The sequence below is a fragment of the Gobius niger genome (assembly GCF_951799975.1).
Source record: "Gobius niger genome assembly, chromosome: 1".
In the NCBI taxonomy this organism is placed as follows: domain Eukaryota; kingdom Metazoa; phylum Chordata; class Actinopteri; order Gobiiformes; family Gobiidae; genus Gobius; species Gobius niger.
In genome coordinates, this window is record NC_136852.1 from 3478838 (window position 1) to 3506790 (window position 27953).

At 42.7% G+C, this 27953-nt stretch overlaps 1 protein-coding gene across 1 annotated transcript in view; it reads right to left on the reverse strand.

Moving 5' to 3' along the window:
- Positions 1-19610: 19610 nt before the first annotated feature.
- Positions 19611-27953, reverse strand: part of nectin3a (nectin cell adhesion molecule 3a) — a 129651-nt gene continuing 121308 nt past the window's right edge. The window contains exon 6 of the mRNA XM_079574387.1: positions 19611-20330. Within this exon, the coding sequence (XP_079430513.1) occupies positions 19699-20330 (632 nt within the window). The 3' untranslated portion in view covers positions 19611-19698. The remainder of the gene's footprint in view (positions 20331-27953) is intronic.

Here is a 27953-nt window from a genome sequence, read left to right on the forward strand (position 1 = left end):
CAAGGATATCATAATATTAGGCGTGTTCTAAATATATTATACGAGAAACACAACACAAAAGACACTGCAATGCTTGCAGTAGATGCGTGTCAAGCTTTCGATAGAATCGAGTGGAGCTATCTACTGACGCTGCTTCCAAGGTACGGATTAGGAGAAACGTTCATTCAATGGATCAAGTTGTTATATACAAAACCTTCAGCACAAATTTTGACCAATAATAACATCTCAAAACCATTTTTTTTACATCGTTCAACTAGACAAGGATGTCCCTTGTCCCCTTTACTTTTCACGTTAGCTTTGGAACCACTGGCCGTGGCGGTGAGGGGTCATGTGGGAATAGAGGGCATAAATATTGGGGGAATGAACCACCTTCTCTCATTATTTGCTGATGATATTATATTTTTTTTGACAAACCTACAGAGCACCATCCCTAACTTGGTGAATTTGATTGAAGAATTTGGAGAATTCTCTGGATATAAAATGAATAATACAAAATCAGTTCTTATGTTTTTGAACGAGGAAGAAAGGAAAAATCCCATAGTACGCACTGAATTTACTATAGCCACAGATGGTTTCAAATATTTAGGCATTAAAATTACTCCAGATCTAAACGAAATGGTTGACAAAAATTACAGCCCCCTAGTAAAAGAGGTCACAGAAATGCTAAATCGCTGGTCAAACTTACCTATATCAATTATAGGACGAATAAATATAATAAAAATGTCAATCTTGCCTAAATTTTTGTATTACTTCCAGACTCTTCCCTTGCCACTACCAATATCTTTTTTTGATGACTTAAACAAACTATTTAGTCAATTCATTTGGAATAATAGGAAAGCAAGACTTCGTTTTAAGTTACTATATCTACCCTATGAAAGAGGTGGTCTTCAACTTCCAAATTTAAAATGGTATTATATGGCAGCCCAATTAACATCATCTTCACATTATTTTAATACAAACTCACCACCATCTTGGGTAAATATTGAACAACAGTCTATTCCAGACTTACCAATATATAGTTATCTTTACTCTGCAGATTTACGTACATTAAAAAAGCAAACAAAGAATCCTTTTTTGAGGAACACTATTATTGTGTGGCATACAGCGCACAAACATATAGAGGAATCTATAACGCTATCACAGTTCACTCCATTGTGGAATAATGATCGGTTTACACCTGGCAAAAAGGATGGAGGATTTAAATTATGGAAAACTAAAGGCATTCAGGTTATTAAAGACTTGTATATGGATGGAGTCCTTCTTACATTTCAAGAACTGTGTGATAAACATCAGATTCCCTCAAAACACTTTTTCAAATATCTCCAACTTAAAAGTTTTATGTCTTCCAGGTCTACAGATATTATGCACATTCCCAAACTGTCATTAATTGAGGAAGTAATTGAAAAAAAAGGTGAAAAGGGCCAATTGTCAAAATATTATAATTTAATAATGTCTAACTCTAAAGAATCTTCTGTAGACAAATTAAACGCATGGAGAAAAGACATTCAAGAAGAAATAGAGGAATTCGAATGGACTGAAGCATGTTTAAAGGCACAAAAACAAACAATAAACACGCGGCTTAAATTATTACAGTATAAATGGTTGACAAGGGTTTATATAACACCTGAAAAACTCCATCATATGTCTAGTAATATTCCTGATATATGTACAAAATGCCAAAGTTATAAAGGAAGCCTAATTCATTGTTTGTGGGAGTGTTCTGATATACAGAAGTTCTGGAAGGATGTCATAAATGGTTTGTCAGAACTGTTTAATCTTAAAATACCACTTTGTGCCAAACTTTGTGTACTGGGAATATATCCTACAGGTTTCTCACAAACAAAGAAACAAACTCGATTATTGGACTTTGGATTGCTACATGCCAGAAGAGCCATTGCTTTGAACTGGAAGAGCATGGAAGCACCTTCTATAAAACAATGGATAAAAGAACTTTCAGAGTGTATTGGACTGGAGAGACTGACTTATATCTCCAAGGGTAAAATGAAGGACTTTGTAGAATTATGGGAGCCATACATGACTATTATATCATCTGTAAAGTAGGGACATACCACTTTTTGCTTTATTTTTAATTTATTTTTATTTTGTATTATTATTTTGAATTTGAATTTCTTGTAACTTAAGACTTTACACAGTAATATGTATACTTTATTTCTGTGATAGGTGCAGGTCTCTGATGGTGTGAATGTGTGTGCGAGTGATACTGTATGTATTCTTTATTGTATTTTTATGTTTGTTGTTATAAGAAAATTAATAAAAATATTTGGAAAAAAAAAAAAAAAAAAAAAAAAAAGTAGCTAGGCTAGCTACTAGCCTTGCTGCTTCTAGTCTAGCAAAACGTTGCCGAGCAACGCGCAAACTTTTGGAACTATTTGTCGTGGAAGTCATTAAATAAACCTTTCGACCTTCGTAAAAAGTGTACGAAGTTTATGTTGTGTGTGTTCAGTTGCAAATGGCCGTATAATAAGCGGGGAAATAAGCACCGACAGGGCGAACCGGACCCCGACGCGAAGCGTTCTATACATTATCCCTTATTTATAACATCAACTCTTTGCAGGATCCTCAGAAACATCTATGTTGTGATGTGGAGGTTATCAGACCTCACCCCCCCCCAGCGCCGCCTGTGAAGGTGAAAGTCTCCTCACACGTGAAGAGTCCGTCAGCAGATCTGCGTCTGTTTTATCCTCGTTTGCTGCATATTTAGCTCTTTCCCGCTGTGAGGATAATGTTGGCGCGGCTCGTGATTCAGACGCTAACCTTTCAGAACAACTCCCGTAAAAATTCCTGCTTAAATATTCCCACAGAAGGTGCTGAGCAGATCCAGAGGCTCCAGAGGCTTCATTCACACTGTGTTTGAGTGGCTTAATCCAAGTCAGATGTTTATTTCTCTGCACCGGCAAAAACACATTTACATAAAGATCAATTAAGCCCCAGATGTGACTCAGGTGTTAGAGCAGTTCAGACACTCTTTATTTGTTTGGAATATCTGCAATAGTTTACACATAATGTCCACACTAGTCCCTAACTCCTCATTCACTACACAGGCCGCACTTTATAGTCGACTATATACTCACTGATTCTGTTGGCGATTCGGACACAAGACAAGACTTTCTCAGCGCTGTATGTTTAAAAAAAAAAAAAATCTGAATTTATTTATTGTTACAAACGTTTATTTTATGAAACAGAACGACTGTTTAGGCACTTTTACAGGCGTTACTTTCGTCACAAAAAAAGAAGAAAAAATAAACACCCCAGCGTGAGCTCAAAGACGCCGAAAGTCGGTCAGAGCCCGGTGTCCGAAGCTCCAGCAGATTGAGTGACGACATCTGCTAAAAGTTCAATAAACTCCGGGAATAAAGTATTTCTGTGATAAAGACCAAACTCAGAGACAGTGGAATATTTATGGATAAATACAAGTCAGATACTTTATATTTAACATGGATTTTACATAAATGGCTTGGATTATTTGAGAGGAAGCTGTCGGTCATTTAGCAGCTCAAGCTAAAGGTTAGCAGCTAACGTTAGCATTTTTTCACCGTAACCGTTTATATTTAGGTCGTTTATTCATTAGAAACACAAACACACGACTGAAACAGCTGATTTACTTCAGTCGTGTTGTTTAGTTCAAAGACCTGTCTCTGTCCGGCTCTTCTCCGACTCTCGCAATGCATTGTGGTCTATATTGACCCGTTTAGTGTCCATCGATGCTCACTACTTTTCCAGATGCATTGTGGGAAATTTCGAGTGGACGACTTTTTTCTCTCTGGACATTCGGACACCCCTACAAAATGTGACCACTATATAGTCACTATATAGGGGATAGTGTGGACATTCGGACACCCCTACAACATGTGACCACTATATAGTCACTATATAGGGGATAGTGTGGACATTCGGACACAGCCATTGTTGTTTTATTTTCGCATTGTTTGTGCCACTTCCTGTTTTTGCCACTCTGTGTTTGCCACTTCCTGTCTCACGAGAGAAACGTCACCACCAAAGAAAACACAGAAATGCCTTTAGTTCTGCCTGTTCATACAAATGTCACGTTTGACCAGATTCAAACTGAACGTTTCATTCCCCAAACAAAGGAATAGGAGAGCCCGGTGTCCAAAGGAACGAACGATGAGATGTTTTCTCCTTTTCATGGAACGTGTTTGACTTCCAGGGCTGGACTGGCCATCGGGAGATTCAGGAGTTTTCCCGGTGGGCCGGCGTACTTTTGGGCCGGTCGGGCCAGTCAGATCGAGAAAAGGCCCATTTAACCCCTTAACTCCCACCTGAACCGAGCACATTTTCTCCAGTTTGGCTTTACCCCCAGTCCAAAAGCATCTGAGCCTAATCTGAGCCTGATCTGGGCCTGATCTGAGCCTGATCTGGGCCTGATCTGGGCCTGATCTGAGCCTGATCTGAGCCTAATCTGAGCCTGATCTGGGCCTGATCTGAGCCTGATCTGGGCCTGATCTGGGCCTGATCTGGGCCTGATCTGAGCCTGATCTGAGCCTGATCCGAGCCTGATCTGAGCCTGATCTGAGCCTGATCTGAGCCTGATCTGGGCCTGACCTGGGCCTGATCTGGGCCTGATCTGAGCCTGATCTGAGCCTGATCCGAGCCTGATCCGGGCCTGATCTGGGCCTGATCTGAGCCTGATCTGAGCCTGATCTGGGCCTGATCTGGGCCTGATCTGGGCCTGACCTGGGCCTGATCTGAGCCTGATCTGAGCCTGATCTGAGCCTGATCTGGGCCTGATCTGGGCCTGATCTGGGCCTGATCTGGGCCTGATCTGAGCCTGATCTGGGCCTGATCTGAGCCTGATCTGGGCCTGATCTGGGCCTGATCTGGGCCTGATCTGGGCCTGATCTGGGCCTGATCTGAGCCTGTAAGGTCAAATACATTCCTGTTTCCTCTCGGGCAGGAACACTGAACATTCTCAGGCTGTGGGGGGGGCAGGGGGGGGGTCACGGGGCGCGGGCCGTGGGTGCTGCTGCTGTGGGTGCCCGGGCCGGCCCTGTCATCAGGATGGGTGGCCCCCGCGCTCACAGCCCCCCCCCCCCTCGGCACAGATAATCTCCGCTGAATTTTAATCCTCGGCCAAACAATGCGGAGTTTCCTGGGAATGAGACGGAGGGAAGTGAGTCCAGGCCGAGGAGACGTTTACGGTCCGGACGGTGAAGTTTAAACCCTCCTCTGCTGGAGACGGTCCTGACCCAGGTCTGAGGAGATACAAACGGTAAAGCCGATGGAACAAACACGAGGAACACTCGAAACCAGACACATGATCTGTTTAAAAATATTCATCTTTCACTGGAAATCACACAAAATGATCTGGATTAAGAAAAAAACATACTTGTTCCATTGGCGCCAAGATCTAAGAATAGACCTAACCGACTCAGACACAGATCTTCTTCTTCTTCTTCTTCTTCTTCTTCTTCTTCTCCGTCTTTTCCTTCTTCTTCTTCTTCTCCTCTTTCTCCTCCATCTTTTCCTTCTACTTCTTCTTCTTCTTCTTCTTCTTCTTCTTCTTCTTCTTCTTCTTCTTCTTCTTCTTTTCCTTCTTCTCCTCCTCCTCCTCCTCCTCCTCCTCCTCCTCCTCCTCCTTCCAGCCTTACCCACATCTAAAAGATTCTTGAACAAAGCGTGAAAATTGCAGCAACAAAAACGTGCCTTTAAAGCAACAGAAACATATATTAATAAAAAGTGATGAAGAAAGCGACAAAAACTATAACCTGGTGGTTCAGGTTTTCTCCTTCTTCTGATCAGAACCTTCAGATAAATCCAGGTTGTTCAGGCGGTTCCTCCATTATCTGAAAAAGATCTGCTCCTCCCTGGGCCACTTCCTAAACCTGGACCTGTCCGGGCCTGAGCCGGGCCTGATGAGCCGGGCCTGAGCCGGGCCTGAGCCGAGCCTGAGCCGGGCCTGATGAGCCGGGCCTGAGCCGGGCCTGAGCCGGTCCTGAGCCGGTCCTTCAGTAAGACCACCAGCTCCTCCAGCTCACGCCAAATCCAAATCCGGGCCGAGCGCGGGATTAGACCTGAGCACTTAGAGCAGAAGAGGATCCTCAGCAGGGCTTAGATCTTCACTCAGGCTTTCACCGGGAAACAAACAACAAGACCTTTTGTTTCGCATTGGTCAAATATAAGTCAGAATCTCTCCTGGAGGTAAAAAAACACATCGAAGCTACAATGTTGAAGAAATATGAAGTACTCGGACACGGATAATGTGGGATATTTGATTTGAACAAACATGAATACGAAGGTTCTGTAGTTTATATATTGTAAATAACTGAATATAGAACACAAAAACATCTGTAAATATCTATAAGACTGTAATAGGGCTGTGCAATTTATCGAAATTCGATTACGATTTCGATTACAACAGTAAACGATTACAAAATTAGCATAATCGCAAAAAATCAATTATAATTAATTTTTTCACTTTTTTTTTTTTTTTTTTTTTTATTTCTTTTTTTTCACTTTTTTTTCCTAATTTTTAATTTTTGGATTTTTGTCTTTTTTTGCTGGATTTTTGTCATTTTTTGATGGATTTTTGTCTTTTTTTGCTGGATTTTTGTCACTTTTTTGCTGGATTTTTGTCACTTTTTTGCTGGATTTTTGTCTTTTTTTGCTGGATTTTTTTTAAAGGCAACAAATAATCGTTTGAATAATCGTGATTTCAATTATGACAAAAATAATCGGGATTATTATTTTTTCAATAATCGAGCAGCCCTAGACTGTAAATATATGTATGTAAACATATAAGTGTAAAGGGGCAGATATTATAGGACTGGTTCTTCTCCTCTGCTCCGTGTTGATTTGGTGGTTTTAATGAAAAATATGCGCGGAGATTTTCATATTTTCGTGTTGTAACGGAGCTTCTGTTTACGGAGCCGTATTTATGTGTCCAACGGAAACACGCCATGTTTCTGGTTTATTTAAGTCGGATGTTTCACTTAAAGAGGGGGTATTATGCTTTTTTCAGTCACATAGCACCAGTCTATATCACACTGCAATGATGACCAAACCTTCTGTTGGTCTGTAAATGCAGTAAATTAGAATAACTGCCTTGTATAAAATCGCTCTCTCAAAATGGCTGTAGTGAATGTCTTGAAATAGGCCTCTGTCTCTTTAAGAACCTTGGTAAGTCAGATAGGAAGTAGTTAGGAAAAGGAGCCTTGATGCTAACTATCATAGCCACTTTAGCATAGGGAGGTGCTGAGTTTGAGACCCCTGATTTAAAGTCTTCACTTAAGACACGAAGGCGTCTCTTAATAAAATGAACAAAGTCATTTCACAGCGACACATTCCACAATATGAACGAGACCAAAACACGAACCACAAACGAACAAAATTAAGATGAAAGTTTCCACCTCACATGAAAATAGACGTGCTTTGCTCCACACGGGATGATTATACTTCACAAATATAGTCGACGTGTTTGATCTGGAGCTTAAACGCTCGTAAACTCTTTTATGGTCCTTCGAGCCGGCGTGAGCGGCGTCGGTCTCTTTTAGAGCCCAGGAATGTTTTAGATCGTTTTAAGAAAGGCAAAAGACGATCACAGCTCAACCTACAGAGTCTAATGCACTGGTTAAGTAAGTAAGTAAGTCAGTAAGTGCTTTATTGTCATTGTACAAGCGTATAACGAACTGTGTTCAGATTTCAGCCCTGAGCCGCTGCCTCTGTGGGTCAACCTGACCCTCATGACCTCAGAGCTCGGGGAAACTGTAGCACCTGGAGGAAACCTGGCTGCCCTTTGTCTCCTCTGATCCTCCTCTGATCCTCTGAAACAATGCAGCGCCTCCTGGGTTTGTCCATTTCACCACCTCCTCATTTGCTCTTTACCGGAGGTGGGAGACCCGGGTCACATGACTTGACTCGCAATTTTCGGGGCTTAAGACTTAGGCTGCGTCTGAAACCGTCGAATCATAGCCTCTAAGCTCTAACACTAACAACTAACTCCTTAACCTTTCATGGGTCGACTGTTAGATCTGTGCAGTTAGGGAACTAGAGCTTCAGCTGCATTTGAACAATCCGTCCGTCCTTAAACAGGGGAAGTGACATCACCAACAGCTGTTTTTCTTCTTCTTTAAAGTTATTGGTGGAGTGCAGGCCGAACAAAAGTGCCTGTCGCCCCCTAGTGTACAGTGTCCAACAACAACATAGTGTCCAAACAAAGACATTTAAGGAGAAAAATAAATCCAAATGATCCAAACATTTCCCTTTAGTCTTATTTTATTTCAACAGCTGTTTCTTAAAGCTACAGCAGCAAATGATCCATGTGGCTTAAGTTTCTACTAAATGAAAACAAAACATTTAATCCGTTTCCTGAGTTTCCTCTTTAACACTGACATGTGACTGAGCTGTGGAGACGACAACATGGATTTATCACTTTTATAAAGTTTGGCTTGTGCAGAATCTTATCTTTTATTATTATTATTTTATTATTAAATGTGCTCCTGTCAATCAACAGTGGTTGCGCATGAATCACTCGAGGGTGGGGGCGAGGGGGTGGGGGGATTAGCGCAGTGGTTTATGGGATGGCACATAGCTCCTAATCACCGGTTAGTTAGCACCAGAGGTCCCTATGCTAAAGTGGCTATGATAGTTAGCATCAGAGGTCCCTATGCTAAAGTGGCTATGATAGTTAGCATCAGAGGTCCCTATGCTAAAGTGGCTATGATGGTTAGCACCAGAGGTCCCTATGCTAAAGTGGCTATGATGGTTAGCACCAGAGGTCCCTATGCTAAAGTGGCTATGATGGTTAGCACCAGAGGTCCCTTTTCCTAACTCCTTCCTAACTGACAGACCAATTCGGAAGCATCTTATCATGGCGGACGCTGATGCACATCCGGTTTGGCGTAAGAGCTCTTACAAATCTGCTCGTTTCGGACGCAGCCTCACTGGACCAAAGCTCCTAAAAGACTTGACTTAGGACTTGCTGTTTGTAACTTGAGATTTAACTTGGACTTGAGGCCAATGACTCTCCATGACTTTATATGTTTTATTAATTTATTACTGTTGAAAGACAGGATTCATTGGTAAAAGCTTTAAATGACAGAAATCTTGGGGGCAGCCCAGTGTTTCAAGGCGTTCACACAAAAGTTACAGCATTTAGAGGTTATTTTCTGCAGTCACACAGAGCCCAGGGACAGCGGGACTGAAGGCTCTGAATCTACTTTGAGCAGGAGCGAATCTGAGTAAACAGGGACTGGGGCAACACAGGGGAACCACGGACAGACAACCTGCCAGAAACGAACAAAAACATAATTTATATTTATCTTTCAGACAGCAGGAAAAAAGCTCATGTTTAAAAGACTCTGGTTGTAATTTTTTTTGAAAATGCTGCCCCAGTAAATTTGTGTAGACTGAAGATTTATATTTTTTATTTTGTTGCTGGATTTAAATTAGACTTTAAATCCAAATCTAGAGAAAGCACTTTATATTTTCAGATTAAAAACACATTTTGAAAAGAATGAAAAATCCAACAGTGAAAATGAGGCTTAACGCTTGACCCCATGACAGACTGACTTGTACTTTGGACTTTACTGACTCCCACCTCTGCTTTTTACCTCTAAACATCTGGCAACGTGAAACAAAAAGGAGGTAATTGAATCCACAGACACGTTTTTTCAAAGTAATTCATCTTTTATTGCAAACCAAAGAACAGAAAACGACCTCACGTTCAGTCATTCAGAAAAACTCCCCAAAAACAGAATCATCTCAAACACTCCTCTTACAAAAAAATAATATTCTTTTTCCTCATAATATCAATAAAAAAAACACAGCCAGCGTATTTACAGGGCGTACAGTATTTCCTCCTGGCGTTTACTAAGTTCTCAGAGAAAGGCCTTTTCTGCGCGACTCACTGGTCACACGCGTCGGGGGTTAAAGGCCGCTCGCATTTGTCTCGTTCACGTTTTCAATAAAGCTACTTTTAAATACGACGTGGGGGGGGGGGGGAGGAGCTCGCGCACGCCGTCGTCCTCGCTTTAAATATAATATATCTCTGTGCGTTTGTTCGGCCCCGGCTTAAGGCACCGCCAGCTCAAGTCTGTGAAGTCACTCTGCGTCAGCATCGCCGAGCAGATCCGACAAATCGCTCACTTCGCAAAAACCAAATCCGGAGAAAAACGTTATTGATCTGATCGTAATTTCAGTCTTAAAGGGATGTTTCAGGATTTTTGACATAGGGCCTTATTTCCTAGTTATGTGAGTGATTTTTTAATATTTTTTTAATTCATGTAGTCCTTATATTTGAGGAGTTTAGTGGTGCTAGCGTCATTTTTTGTCACATTTTTGTCATTTTTTTGCACATTTTTGTCACATTTTAGTCATTTTTTGTCACATTTTTTGTCACATTTGTGTCATTTTTTTGTCATTTTTTGTCCATTTTTTGTAATTTTCTTGTCAAATTTTAATCACGTTTTTTGGTCATTTTTTGTCACTTTTTGTTATTTTTTTTGAAGCAGAGGAACAAGATTAAATATGATTATAATTAATATTATCAATGCATATGGGTCCATATGGATATTTTCTCACAGCAGATTGTTCAGTAGAAGTGAAAAAACAGCAGTTGTAGCTCGCGCTAGCTAACCGTTAGCATTAGCCCGATGCTAACATGTAGCATCAAGTTAGCATTCTCCGTTATTCATGTATTTATGGGCTGTTGAGCCACTTTGCTCCTCCCCATGTCTTTGTATCTTTATTTAGTCGAAACTATATTCATTCATTCTCTGGAATCGCCCATATATGGTCATGTTTGAAAACAGTTAAGGGGGAAAACAATTTTGAAAAAAATCTAAACTTTCTCTAATTATTGAAAAAATACTTTAACAAATGCTGAATTATGAACATAGTTTCTACTAAATAAAGATACAAAGACATGGGGAGGAGCAAAGTGGTTCAACCGCCCATAAATACATGAATAACGGAGAATGCTAACATGATGCTACATGTTAGCATCGGGCTAATGCTAACGGCTAGCTAGCGCTTGCTACAACTGCCGTTTTTTCACTTCTACTGAACAATCTGCTGTGAGAAAATATCCATATGGACCCGATTTACACTTGACTTTATTTATGTGATAAATAAGTTCATATTACACCAGAAAAAGGCTAAAAAGAGGAAAAATTGTGTTTCTCTAAAGATTCTATTTTCCCCCTCGGCGAAGCCACGCCCCCTTCTATGACGAGATGCCGTCTGTATCTATACGAATAAACTCTCCTGGGCCAGTGTGACGTCTCATTTGAAAGCTAAGGCCTACAAAACTCATCTCAGCAGATCTTTTTCCTGGCGCTATTGCCGTGTTGTCACTTTTTTTTTGCTTTTCTGTCACTTTTTTTGGCCACATTTTCTGTAACTCTTGTGTTGCGTTTTCACCTCTTTTCTAGCTCTGTTTTGACGCTTTTTTTCCAGGAAGCTTTTAGATTTGGGTAAAGCCAAACTGGAGAAAATGTGCTCGGAGAACTCTGATGTAAAGTTAAAACAAAATCTGCTGATGGAACCGGATATTTTTATATATATATTGCAATTTCAGGTACAATAAGATGATTTTGAGTGAATTCCACCAACCTCGAGGTCGATCATGTTCACATTTCCTCACGATTTTGGCGTTTGCGCAAAAAAGTCTTGGATTCTCGGCCGGATCTGCTTCACCGGCGGCAAAAAAAAACCCGAGAGAGAAAACAGTAAACTATGTACATCCAAACGACAGAAACGCATAAGTTAAGTTTTTACATGCAGCAGCGGAGTCGAAAAAATCCTCCTGGAACCGAAGTCTCTGAGCTTCACGTCCTCGGACTCACAGGCTCTCGCTCGTCCAGCACTGTCCTTAAACATCACAGGAGAGGCAAAAGGATTAAGAATGTACAGTCGGGATGAAGCGGCGTGAAAGTACTGCAGTAAAAGTACTGCTGATCAAACGTTACTCCGGGAAAAGTAGAAGTGTCTCGGTCAGATTATTAAGTATTCAAAGCATAAAGTACAAAAGTGTGTGGCTTCAAAAAACGTGAACAAGATGGGGACAGACTTTCTTCTTTGCTGCGAGTCAACATAACGCATGGATCCGGCCGCCATTTTGAATACCGAGGTAGCATTACGCAGTACTACAACATGTAACAATATCTCTACTCAGGGTGACAATAAAAGACAGCTGATCGTCAGAGGCATTTTTGTGAATACTTGTAATCATTGCTCAAGAAAACAGTAAAAACACGGCCCCGTTTATGTGATAGAACCAGCAACTCTCTGTCTGAGGAGCTACAGCAGGATTTACTAAAGATCTGCTTCACTCTGAAGACTAAATAAACACATCAAAGAGGAAACAGAAAACCTCTCTGTGATTTTTACAGTTTGTCAGGTGAACAGAGTCCAGTCTGAGTCCGTTTTAAGCTGCTCAAGACGTTAGCATGCTACTGGTTAGCAACTGTCATCAACTGTCAGTGGCTTCAACACGATAAACATGTGTGGTTCACATTATGACACTGAGGAAATACTACAGCAGGGGTAGGCAACGTCAGGCCCGCGGGCCAAATCCGGCCCTCCAGCACAGAACCTCTGGGCCCCAATGTGATTTGGAGAAATATTATTATGCAAATAAGGGATCAAATATCTGTTAAAGTACAATAAAATTGTGAGAAAGTATCTTTTTATAGTGTATTTTTGAAAAGGTCCTTGCAGAACATCCCACTTGGTCGTATATATAATGTATAACAGTGGTTCTCAACTGGTGGGTCGGGACTCAATAGTGGGTCGCGAGCCTATAGGGAACTTTTTTTCAATATTTTCCATCTGAAACTACGGAAACACACTGGAGTCTTTTAAAATTAATATTATTGGGTTATTTTGATCATAATTTTCAGTCTTAAAAGCAAATCTACGGCTTGTTCAATAAAAACATGTGGTAAATACAATATTTTATACGATATCTGACAAAGTACAGTTTTATTTGAGTCACAGTTTGTCATTAAGGTAATGGCGGGTCTCGGAGCCGGACCACTTTAGAACCACTGATGTAAAACATTGGCATTTGCACAAAATGGTTCTTAACTTTAGGGCTACACTGGTGAGGTTCGGCCCTCTGTGTTTTGGCTATGGTGAAAATCGGCTTCACACTTGCCAACCCCTGTACTACAGTAACACCTCAGCCCTGCCACATGTTGTATCCAAGGCTACATGTTTGGAGTGTGGTTCAGGGCTTTCTCTTGAAGCTAAATGCTAACGGGTAGCATGCTAACTTCACATAAACGTGCTTCTCTGGGGCCGTGTTTTTACTCTCATCTTCTTGAGCGATGAGTAGAGATGTCGTTACACGTTATATAGTACTTCGGTATCCAAAATGGCCGCCATAACAGAGGTCACGTGACTGAAAGGCGTGTATTAGGAGAGAATAGAAAACAAACCAGTTCATCTTATAGTACTTATAATGACACATACTTCAAGATTAAACAGCGATCAATACCTGAATATCTTCTACAGCAAATACTTCCAGACCGAGATACTTTCATCGGAGTAATATCTGATCAGCAGTAGTGTGATGAAACTGAGTACTTTGACTCTTCTGTGAGTAAAAGCTGCCAACCTTGTAGTTTAACACACGACTCTTCTCTCAAATGTCAACGCCTGTAAATATTTGGAATAAAAAGTGCAGTATTTTTACTCCAGTCGCAGGAAAGTGGCCGGAAAAACCTAAAGTTTGATAAAATCAGTTTAACGATCGTTCCTATTCCGTCCCGTTTGTTTCCGATCCTGAAGGGAAACGTGGGACGACCTCACCGGCTTTTGTTTCAGAGCGTTCGTTGTTCGTAAAGGCTCTAAAACCTTGCGCTCGGTTTCAACTTTCCGTGATCTTTGGGAGGAATCGCCAAAGGAGCCGCCAAAAAACCCCAGAGCTTCAGCTTCAGATCACGAGACTTTCCACAAACTTTCTCAATGGCTTTGACTGAGACAAAAACAAGAGCAGAAGTTCATTTGTGACAAAAAAGATGTTCAACTTTGTGCCTTATTTTCACGTGGACCATTTTAGGTTTGGATGGATTTAAAGAAGTCTGTGGAGAGATGTTTATTTACTTTAAGCTTCATCTCTCGCTGACATCACTGTATGTTCAGTTTGAGCATAATAATCAGAATTTGAGATGTTTTGACGCGGAAAGATGTAGTCGGGCGTTTGATCCAGATTATTTGACTTGTCTTGAGATGTTTCTGACTCGTTTCAATACACACTACAAAAAGTGAATATCAAGCATTGGCTTAAATGGCTGGAATTGAGGAAATGTATCTTGTTTTGAGCGGTTTTCGCTCATTTAGACGCTTTTCCTGATCGGACCAAGTTAAATTTGCTTGTTTGAGGACATTTCAGACCAGTTCTAGGGTAAATCTCGCTTGAAATAATGAGATAAGACCAATTTTCTTACCCCATTGGCAAAGAAAATGACCTGAAATATCTCAGAACAAGTGAAATAATCTAGGACAAACTTAACTAGTCAAAACAACTAAAATGTGGATTATTGTGCTCAAATTGAGATGTTTATACTGATCTAGTTAATTACTTTTTGCGGTGCATTTTGTCCTTATTTCAAGTAATTTTCTTTGCCAATGGGGTAAGAACATGGGTCTTGTCTCATTGGCAGTTTTACTTTCTTGTTTCAAACGAGATTTCCCTTAGTACTGGTCGCAAACGTCCTCAAAACAGCAAAGTAAACTCGGTCGGATCAGGAAAAAAGTCTAAATGAGTGAAAACCGCTCAAAACTAGTAACATTTTCTCGATTCAAGACATTTAAGACAATGCTTGATATTCACTTTTTGCAGTGAAACAGTTCAATCCAACATCCTGAATGAGCGCTTTTTTCTCGCAGATAGTTTTTTGAGACCAACACAGTTAGACTCCCGTTTTGTTTCTTAAAATGTCCTTATTTTTGAAAGAAAAGTACTTCCTTTTTTTTTATGAGGATAATTTAAAGGAACAGGCCACCGTTCTTCCACACTGAGATGTTCTTACCTGAGCTTAGACGAGTGGATGTGCACCTGTCTGATCACGCAAAAAGACCACAGATGTTGTTAGCTTTAGCCTCTCCTCCTCTCCTCTATGGAGCCAAACGGGGGTGAAGTAACAGAGGCCACGCCCCCTTCCCCCTGCCAGATCCCACCAGACCTCAGAAGCCTGGGGTGAATGTAGTGAGTGAGTGGTTGGTGGTGATGGAGCAGACTGGTTGCCTCGCTTCTGTCAGTCTACCCCAGGGCAGCTGTGACTATAACAGTAGCTTACCACCACCGAGTATGGAGTGAATGAATAATGACGACAGTGTGGCGCTTGTAATAATAATAACAATAATATCTTCACTTTGCTGAGCGCACGTCGAAGCGCTCCTAAGGTGTTATTACGCCTCACAATAGATACAGACGGCATCTCGTCATAGAAGGGGGCGTGGCCTCGCCGAGGGGGAAAATAGAATCTTTTGGGAAACACCATTTTTCACTCTTTTTAGCCATTTTCTGGTGGAATATCAACTTATTTATCACACAAATAAAGTCAGGTGTAAATCAGGTCCATATGGATATTTTCTCACAGCAGATTGTGCAGTAGAAGTGAATAAACGGCAGTTGTAGCTAGCACTAGCTAACCGTTAGCATTAGCCCGATGCTAACATGTAGCATCCTGTTAGCATTCTCTGTTTTTTTATGTATTTATGGGCTGTTGAGCCACTTTGCTCCTCTGCATGTGTTTTTATCATTATTTAGTAGAAACTATATTCATAATTCAGCATTTGTTAAAGTAGTTTTTGAATAATTAGAGAAAATTTAGATTTTTTTCAAAATTGTTTTCCCCCTTAACTGTTTTCAAGCATGACCATATATGGGCGATTCCAGAGAGGCCGTCTGTATCTATATAGTTCCTCTTTTATCCGCTTAAAAAATTAATGTTTATTTTTGAGTAACTATACTTGGATCGTGTATTCCCGTAACTGTATTGAAACAGGGGAAACGTGGAAACCGTCCATAGGAATATGCTGGGAGAGGCTAAATGCTAACAACATCTTTGGAACTCGTCTAAGCTCAGGTAAGAGCATGTCTCAGTGTGGCCCGTTCCTTTAAGTGAATCCTAAAGTCTGGTTTAAGTTTCGAGCCTCAGTCTTTGCTTCTTGTTGTCGTTGGAAACGCCGAGCGGGAAAAGTGCGAATGGACGCTGCTGGTTTTTGCGGAGCCTCAGGAGCCTCACGGCGACAGCTGTGGAAGCCACATCTGGGATTTGTACGGAGACGCTTTTACATGAAAAATAGACGAGTGTTTAAAGGGGAGGGGAGGGGTGTTTAAAGGGGAGGGGGGGGAGAAAACGCAGGGCTTTTAAGTTCAACGGCAACTGTCACAACACGGCAGCTCGTCCAACACACAGAGTCTTTAAAGAGCCTTTAAAGGGTCACTGTGTAAAGGACGGAGCGCTTTAAAGGGGAAGTTTACAGGATTCAGAACCTCGGCATCGTCTACAAGATCATATCGGAACTGCAGTTTATCAATAACATCTACAATGGCAAGAAATGAGGAAAAAGGAGAGAAATTTGTTTTAAAGAATAGTCAAAAAAATTAGAAAAATAGAAAAAAGTTAAAGAAAGAAATGGGCGACACATCAGGGAAGGATAGAGACAAAATGGGGGGAAATAAGAGGAAGCGTTGGGGAAGTATAGAGGAAAAAGTGGGGGAAACAATGGGAAAATAAGGGGAAACATGTACAAAAAAATGGGGGAAACATTGAGAATGAAAAGAGAAAAGATGGAGGAAACATTGGGAAAAAACCAAGAAATATTGGGGAAAAACCTACAAAATATGGGGAAAGAATAGAGAAAAAATTGGGGAAACTTTGGGAGCAAATGGACGAAACATTGGGAAAAAGTTAGGAAATATTGGGAGAGAATAGAGGAAAAAATGGGGAAACTTTGGGAAAAAATGGAGGAAACATTGGGGGAAAAAATTTGGAAATATTGGGAAATCATAGAAAACAAAGTGGGGAAACATTGGGGAAAAAGTGGAGGAATCATTGGGAATGAATAGAGAAAACAATGGGAAACATTGGGAAAGAATAGAGAAAAAATGGGGGAAACTTTGGGAAAAAGTTGAGGAAACATTGGGAAAATAATTAGGAAATATTGCAAAAGAATAGAGAAAAATGGGGGAAACATTGGGAAAAACATTTTGGAAACATTGGGATTTTTTTTTTTAATATTGGAAAAGAATAGAGAAAAAATGGGGAAACATTGGGGAAAAAAGTGGAGGAATCATTGGGAATGAATAGAGAAAACATTGGGAAACATTGGGAAAGGAAAGAGAAACAAATGGGGAAACAATGGGGAAAAAGTGGAGGAATCATTGGGAAAAAATTTAGGAAAAATTGAGGAAATATTGCAAAAGAATAGAGAAAAATGGGGAAACATTGGGGAAAAAAGTGGAGATATCATTGGGAATGAATAGAGAAAACATTGGGAAACATTGGGAAAGAATAGAGAAAAAAATGGGGGAAACTCTGGGACAAAGTTGAGGAAACATTGGGAATGAATAGAGAAACAAATGGGGAAAACATTGGGAAAAATAACAGGAAACTAAACAACTAAAAATTGGGTGAACACTGATGAGATAAATGGTAAATGCTCGTAGGTTCTGTACTTGAGTAAAGTTTTGGGGATCTGAGTCACAGCTTGAGTCTCACGAACGCCCTACACCCGTCCCGTCCCGCAGTCCATTTACAGGCCGAGCATTAGGAGAGCTTTCCTCCTCCTCCTCCTCCTCCTCCGTCCTGACGTGTGGCTGAACGAGTGCAGAGTTTTAAACCTCTGCCAAAGGGCCGGCGGCCAAACGCTCCCAATCCAAACGCAACGCAGTGTGTTGGAAAACGGCTTTTAACGTCATCGATCATCACCGAGACCGCGGGTATCAAAGGAGATCATTACGAGTCAGGGAGAAGATCCACAAATCCACTCTTGCACTTCAGGCGAGAGAATTAAATGTACAGATCTCAATTTGAAACTTTGGCTGTCGATTACTGACATAAATATGAGAAAGTTTGGTCTATTTCTCACTCTGACATTCAAAAACCCGTTAACATTTGAGAGAAGATCAACGTAAATCACCGAAGTCGGAACGTTCTCGACGCTTGAAACAATCCGGTAAAGATCCGAAAGTCTAAAAGTCCATCCAAATGATCGAATAAACGGTTTGTGCCAGTTTTTGCTTCAAGTCCAAACAAACATCCGCGATACAAAAAAAAAGGCAAAGTCGGCCAAAGAATTCCTATTTCTCTCCACCCAAACGTGAAAAACAACCTATTTGAACTACATATATGTTACATTCAATCGAAACAGACTGAAGGCGTTTAAAGCCACACTGAGGAACATTCCAGCATTGTTGTGTAACCTTTGGACAAACTTGTGCAGAGAAAGTAGTTGAGCGATGTCAATATTTCCCCAAAAGGACTTTTTAATGATATTGTCGGCCTTAACTTGGACACAATTTATTTAAACCTGCAAATTATGAAAGAAATGTTTCCTCTAAACCACTGAACGAGACTTTGCAGTGGTTTATACGGAGACGCTGTGTCTGAATAAGTCATTAACACTCATTAAGAGCTCGGACTGGGCACCGTTAACCGTTACCAGTTTGGAATCAGTTTAGGTACTACTCAAAAAAAAAAAAAAAATTATTGAAAACAGGTAACGGAAAATAAAATTCTATCTTAAAATCCACATTCTAATACTGTTGGTTGTTTCAGCTCCAATAAATGATTATTTTCCCAATTTCTGAAAAATATTTTTTCTCTTTGGTTTTTAAAAAAAAAACAAATCTATTTTCCCCCCAATTTATTCCCAATGTTTTCAATTTTTCCCCCAATTTTTTATTTATTAATTTTTTTTAATCATTTTTTCCCCTTTTTGCCCCATTTTTTGTATTTTCCCCCAATTTATTCCAAATCTTTTCCCAATTTTTTATTACATTTTTTTTCTTCTCATTTTTGCCCCAATTTTCTATCTTCCCATTTTTCCCCAATTTATTCCCAATGTTTTCCGATTTTTTCAGAATTTTTAATTACATTTTTAAATATTTTTTTCCTGATTTTTGCCACAATTATTCTCCATTTTCCACACATTTATTGACATTGAAACCCAATCTTGTAAATTTGCAGATCTTCCGCACATTACTGATCTGTTTTCTAGCTCTCGATGACAAAAGTTTCAGTATAGGTATCGGAAAAAGTATCGCTCAGGTATCGGTATCAAAAACCAAGTTAAAGTCGTTGAAGTACTGGTATTGAAAATGTACCCAGGTTTTTTCTAATTTGACCAGAAACTTTGCATTTCTATCTCCTCCTCGGATGAATCTTCCTGAGTGTGGCTTTATGTTTGCGATATATACTCCTCCTCTCCAAACTGGGACTAAACCGCGCACACATGCACAGCCAGTGTTCCTCAGGGAGTGTTTCAGCCCCTCCACTCTTCTCCCTTTACCGACTGTTAAAGCCCTGATAGTTATTCCAGCTGGCGGGAGTTTTTTTTCGGGAGTCTGTTCCTTTTTACGAGGAAGACGAGCGCGACAGGTGAGCGGACAAAAAAAAAACCTCCCAATGTCTATGTCCCGCGAAGTGTGGACATACAGGCACGTCCCAGTGGTTTTACAATCAAAGGCAGCTCCCGTTTCGACTTTCACACGTACCACTCCCGCCGCGAAATGACGGAGCCGTCCAGGTGGGACACGTAATCGCTCTCCGTGCCGTTGTCGTAGCTGTCCTCCGGCCTGTAGGGGGAGCCGTTGTGCGTGTTGCTGTGCACCGGCGGCCCACACGGGTGCACGTTCTGCCCGTTGTTGTAGTGGTTGGCGTAGTAGTCGGCGTCTTTAAGGCTCCTCTGCTTGTCCCCGCGGTCCGCCCACTCGTCCCGCTCCGGGTACTCCGGGTAGATGATGTCCCCGAGTTTGGGCTTCAGGTCCTGGCTGCCTTTGCTGGTCTTGTCCCCGTAGACCTCCTGGAGCTCGTGCGGCTGCAGGACGTCCAGCTGCGCCTCCTTCTGCATGTCGGACGGGCCCAGGTACTGCTTGGTGTAGTAGTCGCCGCGGAAGGTGCGCCGCCGCCGCATGTAGCAGGCCGCGCCCAGGATGAGGAGGAGCGCGAGGAACAGGACGCCGCCCACGGCCCCGCCCACGATGGTGCCCAGCGCGCTGTCCGGCACCGTGCCCAGCGTCGGGGAGGAGAACTGGGCGCGCTGCTGGTCCGCCGCGGTGCCCGCCCCCGGGGTGAGGCGGGACGGGGTGGTCGGGGCGGCCGTGGTGGGAGGGGGGTCTGCGGAGACACAAACGGGACACACAGTTGTTTATTTCAGCTTTACTTTTTAATGCCCCACATGAACCGACCACCTTCTCTCCAGGTCGGTTTTACCCAAATCTAAAAGCTTCTTGACTGGAGAGCGACAGTGTAGCGTTGTCGCCGCATTTTTGTCTGTTGTTTTTTGCGTTTTTTTGTGCTTGATGTTGGAGAAATTAGTTTTAAAGAATAGTTACAAAATTAGAAAAATAAAAAAAAAGTTAAAGAAAGAAATGGGCGACATTTTAGGAAAGAAAATGGGGGGAAACATTGAGAATGAATAGAGAAAAAATGGGACAAAAATTGAGGAAACATTGGGGGAAAAAATTTGGATATATTGGCAAAGAATAGAGTAAAATGGGGGAAACATTGGGAAAAAATTGAGGAAACATTGGGAACAAATTAGGAAATATTTGGAAAGAACAGAGAAAAAATTGGGGGAAAAAATTAGGATATATTGGCAAAGAATAGAGTAAAATGGGGGAAACATTGGGAAAAAATTGAGGAAACATTGGGAACAAATTAGGAAATATTTGGAAAGAACAGAGAAAAAATTGGGGAAACATTGGGAAAAAAGTGGAGGAAACGTTGGGAAAAAATTGAGGAAACATTGGGGGACAAAAAGCAAATATTGGGATAGAATGGAGAAAAAAATGAAGGAAACATTTTGAAAAAAATTAGGAAACATTAGAATAGAAATAGAATAGAATAGAAAAATTTGTGAAACATTGGGAAAGAATAGAGAAACGAATGGGGGAAACATTGGGAAAAACAACAGGAAACTTTCAGTAAAAATGGGGTAAACAGGAAAATAAGGGGAAAATATGAGAAAGAATTGAGAAAAAAATTGGGAAAAAAGGACAACTTGACTTGTTTGTTTGTTTTTTTGTCATGTTTTGTCATTTTTTCATTGCTTTTTTCATTCATCACATTTTGTTGTGTCTTTGTTGCTTTTTTGTTGCGTTTCCGGCACATTTTTGTTCCATTTTCATCCTCGTTTTCGTCGCTATTTTGATGCTTTTCTTTTAAGCTTTTAGATTTGGGTAAAGCTCGGTTAAAGCGCGGGGGGTAAGAGGTTAAGGAGAAAATTGAGAGGTCACACCGGTAGCCCTAGAGCCCTAAAGCCAGTGGTCCTTCTGAGCTCTTCCAGAATGGACATATGGCCAGTCCGCCCCTGTTACTCATTCACACCAGACTGAGGAAAGCGAGGCGACCAATCTGTGAAAATCTGTGGAACTCCGAGACTTGAGACGTCAAGAAAAACCTTTAGGTGGCACTGGGGCCGAAAGTGACATGAGTAAAAAGTAAAAGTAAAAAGTACAAATCAATATGAATCAAAGTTGTTAATAATAACTTTGCGTACAACAACACAAACCTTCCTCGTTGCCGTGAGTCCTTGACATTGATAAGCGCCACCTACTGTTCATAGGGAGTTCTTCATAAGGATTATTACCGTAAATGCTCTAATATAGGCCGGGGCCTTTATTTACTCAAGGGCATCCAGGACCAGGCCTTTATTGGAACCAGGCCACAATTAGAGACAGGCCTTTATTTGTATTTGAGCAAAACGGACGACCAGGAAAATGAAGAAAAACAAGATTTGTGTCCATTTGCACCTAAAATATTAGGTTCATTTATTAATTAACATTTCAAACCCTCTCCCAGCGGCTGGAACATTGACGCCTTTTATTTTGTCGGGACAACAGGAAGTGTTTCGTTGCTGTTAGCGGAGCTTTGACATCAATGTCACTGCAGGTTTCTGTTTCGTTTTTACCGCAGACCGGGTTATTTGTTGTTATCTTGTGTAAAAGGCGAGTTTAGACGGAGCGTTTGTGTTTGTGATCGATCATGAGACTGACCCGAGAGAAGACGAGACGCTCGCGCTGATCGGAGGAGTTATTTTGAGGCGTGGGACTGACCTGCACACGGAGCAGCTGGACGTGCTTTGAAGACGCGATGGTGACTTTATTAAAACCCTGGAGGGTCACAAACATTTGCCCTGTTTCCAAATATCGTCACAGGAGGTTTGAAAAGTGGCTAAATCTGTGTCAAAGTTACGCTCGGATCAGCTCCTCCGCAGCGTCCCAATCGGCCCGGGTTCACGTTTGTTACTTCCTGCACGTGAGTTTTCATTTACAGTATGAGACAAATTCCTGGGGAATATTTCTACCGCTATAGTTTCTAATAAAAGCCCCGGCCTGTTTTAGAGACCGGCTTTAATTTGCCTCCACCAGCCGCGAACCCGGCCACTGTTAGAGACCCGGCCGCTAATGGAATACAGGCCAGTATTAGAGAATTTACGGTATATTCTTATGATAGAGTGTGCATTGTGTGTCTTTTACAGCGTTTCTCACAACTGCTCTTTAGTCCAAAACTCTTCTCTCTTTGTCGCAGCACTGAGCACGTTCTGCTGAAAACATAAAACCATGAACACATCTTCATTTGCGATCGAAAAACACAGCGTCTGGAATCCGCCGTCCTCCCACCTCTTTTTATCCAAACGTCCAGGAAGAGGAAGCGTCTGTGATCTGTGACTGACAAAACACGCGCGGATGGTTCTTCGATTAATTTCTAACATGGCGGTGAGTCTCTCCTGAGAGCGGAGGAAACGAGCGGAGCAGGAGGAGGTTCGGGACGGGGAGGTCATGTGAGTAGACTGGCTGTGATCGATGCTCTCGGTCTGGTTTGCCCTCTCAGAGCTGGAGTCAGGCGGCGCGACCTCTGGAGCCGAGAGCAGCCTGACACCGGCGGCCCCTCTGTGTCAGGCCTCACCTTACAGGACAGGACAGCGTTATCTGGAGGGGTCACTAAAGACACTTCAGGGGAGTCAGGTTATAAATGAACTGAAGAACTACGCAGCTGGAGCGTCGTAAATGGCTTTTCTCTACAGTGTTTGTTTGTTTATCCCTGTGCTCATTATGCACACGGCTCAACTATCCCTTTAACCTTCTAAACCCCACCTGAACTGAGGACATTTTCTCCGGTTTGGCATTATGCAAATGTAAAAGCACCTGGAAAAAAGTATCAAAATAACATGGATGAAAACGCCACAAAAATGTGACAAAAACACAACAGAAAAGCTACAAACAAAGTGATGGAAAAGCTATAAAAGAGCGACAAAAAAAGTGAGGAGCAGTTTTGTAGGCCTTAGACATTACACTGTTGCTCTCCAGTCAAAAAGGTTTTAGATTTGGGTAAAGCCGAACTGGTGAAAATGTGCACGATTCAGGCGGGGCAAGAGTTTAAAGATGTTAAAACGATGCATTTTCCTCCCCCTGTACAACGGAAGCGGCGAAACAACGCAAAAAGTGGCAAAAGTGGGCGGGTGAATAGAAGCTGCAGTTACACGTAAGACCTGAGGTGGCATGTCTGCTTTTACGTGTTTCGATGGGACAGTAACCATTGGAACACCACTTCAGAGCAGGTAAAACACCTAATCTACATCGAGTTCAATAAGTCAATGTCCAAATCTGTCATGTATTATTGTAGGCTCACATGCAAGCAAGTAATGCAGGTTTTTTTTTTTACTGAAAGGAAACGCCACCTCCTGGAACCGCCGCCTTAACGCGGTGGAGGGGTTTGAGCACCTGAATGATCCTGGGGGCTCTGTTGTCGGGGGCTTTGTGACCCTGGTAAACAGGTCCTAAGTGACGGGTCAGACAAAGAGCGGTTCAGAAGCTCCTTATGAGAGACCAACAGGCCTGGTAAGAATCGTGAGGCCGTCCTTCTGTTCTCTTCTCTTGGGAGTATTTTAGGTTTTGAACACAACATTGTCTTTTTACTTACTTTAAGTGACTGCTTAAAGGGACTATTTGTTCTTTCTTAATAAACTGCAACAACTCTTGAGGGAGGGGGTGCACAGAGTACCACTAAGACAAAAAGGTTTGTAACCACTGCTGTAAGGTATGGTTGCATCAGTAAAAAATATGGAGAGAGAATATAAAAAAAAAATTAAACATGTCACCTAAGTCAGTGACAAACATAACAAAGTGTTTTCGAGACAGGCCTAGATATTAAAAAAGGTTCAATATTTCTATCAAAAAAGTTTCGATTCGCCGAAGCGCCATCATCGCTGTCTGGATATTTAACGCTTTTTCTTCGTGCTTCGTCACATTTTCCAAAAACAGGCAAACTACAGGTACATTTACTTTTATATAAGTGTGTTAAGAACTCGGCAGCTAATGCGTTTGATTAGGATATTCTTGAAACGCGCATGTGTTCAGTCAGACTGACGCGCTGTCCCGCAGCAGCTCTTCCTGGGAGAGTGGCCGCGTTTAGAGGCGCTTCCCTCGGCCAGTCTGCGCAGACGCCTCGGCTCAGTTACCGGTGTTGGAGCCGCTCAGAGAGTAGCCGGGTTTAGAGGCGCTTCCCTCGGTCAGTCTGTGCAGACGCCTCGGCTCAGTTACCGGTGTTGGAGCCGCTCAGAGAGTGGCCGGGTTTAGAGGTGCTTCCCTCGGTCAGTCTGTGCAGACGCCTCGGCTTAGTTACCGGTGTTGAAGCCGCTCAGAGAGTAGCCGGGTTTAGAGGCGCTTCCCTCGGTCAGTCTGCGCAGACGCCTCGGCTTAGTTACCGGTGTTGGAGCCGCTCAGAGAGTGGCCGGGTTTAGAGGTGCTTCCCTCGGTCAGTCTGCGCAGACGCCTCGGCTCAGTTACCGGTGTTGGAGCCGCTCAGAGAGTGGCCGGGTTTAGAGGTGCTTCCCTCGGTCAGTCTGCGCAGACGCCTCGGCTCAGTCACCGGTGTTGGAGCCGCTCAGAGAGTGGCCGGGTTTAGAGGTGCTTCCCTCGGTCAGTCTGCGCAGACGCCTCGGCTCAGTTACCGGTGTTGGAGCCGCTCAGAGAGTGGCCGGGTTTAGAGGCGCTTCCCTCGGTCAGTCTGCGCAGACGCCTCGGCTTAGTTACCGGTGTTGGAGCCGCTCAGAGAGTGGCCGGGTTTAGAGGCGCTTCCCTCGGTCAGTCTGCGCAGACGCCTCGGCTTAGTTACCGGTGTTGGAGCCGCTCAGAGAGTGGTCGGGTTTGGAGGCGCTTCCCTCGGTCAGTCTGCGCAGACGCCTCGGCTCAGTTACCGGTGTTGGAGCCGCTCAGAGTGGCCGGGTTTAGAGGCGCTTCCCTCGGTCAGTCTGCGCAGACGCCTCGGCTCAGTTACCGGTGTTGGAGCCGCTCTAAAGCGCGGCAGAGCTGGGTCCGTTTTGAATCGCTCGAGACTGACTTTTGTGACTTTAGTGCTGTCGATTTGTCTCTCCATAATATTTCCGTGGTGAGGGACTTAATCACTATTTTACACCTGAAGCCACGTAAAAGCGCGGAAGGGCATCTACAGCCCAGCCCTCGCTGAGCAGCTGGTCAGACCTGGATAAGGACAGCGTTAGGGTCGTAGAAATCGGCTACTTTCAGTCTGAGTTGAAGTGCATATGAGTGGTGTATATCAGCGTGACACCTGCTGCTCCACCGTCTCCACACACACAACTTCATGTTTGGATTTTAGCTGTTGCTACATTTCTCTCACGTCAGTCTTTAATTAGAAATAGCCGTGTTTTGGGACCCACTAAAGCACTTGTGTAGCGCTCTGTCTAAATGCAGACTGTTATTGATAATAAGCCACGTTCATAATGTATATATTTTTTAATGGCCGGTAATTCTTGCGAATGGCCGACATTTTACGACCCAAAAAAAAAAGTCTAGCGGAACCTCTGGGTTACATCATCAAAAGGCTAATGACTGGCCTCCTCGCTGTCAGGCTGGGTTAAAGATCATCACACATTTAGACTCAGTGTTTTGTGACGAGGACTGTCTGAAAAGTCTGATCTAAACTGAACCGCGACTGAAACAGAACTGTCCATTCTGAACCTGATAAATGCAGTATTAGGTTATTGTTCCACAGCAGTGCAGAGTATGAGGCATGTGATGAATTCCTCATGGCTCTGACATGACTGCGCCTTGTTCTAATTCAATCCGTTTTTCTTATTGCGCATTTGCCCTGGAGAACAGCAACCAAACAGAAATAATCACCGGCACCAGACGCAAAGAATCAAAGGCATTCTACAAAAGTAATACTTCTGACAATCCCGGCCTGGAGGGGGGCGGGATATGAGCCTCTGTGAGCGTGTAGCTGCTCCGCTCCCAGACCCGCCGCCAGAAACCACAGGGAGGGAATGTGGAGCAGCCCCACACCCACAGCAGCGGCGAGGGGGGGGGGGGGGGGGGCTGCTGGATCATCTAAAACTCTACAGATGCTAAATTAACTTCTGGGAAACTAACCTGCTGTAAAAAAAAAAACTTCATCATCAGGAACAGAGCTCGGGTTTCACTCACAGATGTTTGAGTAATCTGGATGTTTGATGTTACACTTTACTGAAAACAAGATGGAAATATCAAGGAACCGTAGAGTGTAATAACATGGTAACTGCTACGGATGCAGATACTGGAAAAAATACGATATTCTGGTATCGGCTACAGATATATTGGCTCTCAAACCTCAGTGAGGGTCAAGGCTGGGTCAGAAGCTATGACTGGATCACCTAAAGTAGCCTCATAAAATAAAATAGCCACAGCTGGAGAGGCCAAGAGTCTTTTCGTTTATGAAATGCTGTTAAAGAATAACTTTCTCACTTTATGAGGTCATTTACCCGAGGATATTCAGTGCTGAAAAGTCCAGTGATCCTCGTTAAATGTTTTCCCATTACTTGTCCCAGCTTCGGGCCGCACAGAGCGGGACAAGAACGGACTGAACGAGCTGGTCAGGAGGGCCAGCTCTGGACTCTGTGGAGGAGGTGAGGGACAGGAGGGTGTTAGCCAAGCTCACCTCCATCATGGCCTTCAAGATGCAATTGAGAAATATTATTATGCCAATAAGAGATCAAAGTTCTCTAAAAATGGGAGTCTGTTAAAATGAATGTTATTGGGTTGTTTTGATCTCTTAAAAGCATATCTACTATGTGTTCAATAAAAACCTGTGTGGAAAATATGATGTTTTATACGATATATGGCGAGTTACAGTTTCCTTTGGGTCATCCTAGGCTAATGGTGGGCCCTGAAGCTGCACCACTTGAGGACCACAGTTTTAAAACACTAGCATTTGCAGACAAAACTATTAACTCGCCAACTATGGTGAGGTTCGGCCCTTGGTGTTTTGGCGATAATAAAAATCGGCACAAACTTGCCTACCCCTGCTGTAAAAGAACATGTGCAATAACCTCATTTTGCAAAACTACGTGCAATATTCTCTACATCTGCGTCACCAACACTGAAGAGGAACCAAGAGCCCCCACAACTGCAGCACAAGAGGAGCTAAAGGAAACAAAAAAGGGACAAACAAGGAGAAGGAGATGGTGAAAGACTGCTGTGGTGCGGAGGGAGCTGTGCAGGACGAAGAGGAAGGAGGAGGAGGAGCTGACCAGCGCAGGACACCACGCTCTGAAACAGGGACAAACCCAGGAGGCGCTGCACCGCTTCAGAGGATCAGAGGGCAGCCAGCCTGGTTTCTTCCGGATGCTACAGTTTCCTCGTCCTCCAAGGTCATGCGGGTCAGACTGACAAGTGAATTTCTCGTTGTGAGATCAATAAAAAGGCTTATCTTATACTCAAACCCCCAGAATCGGTATCGGAA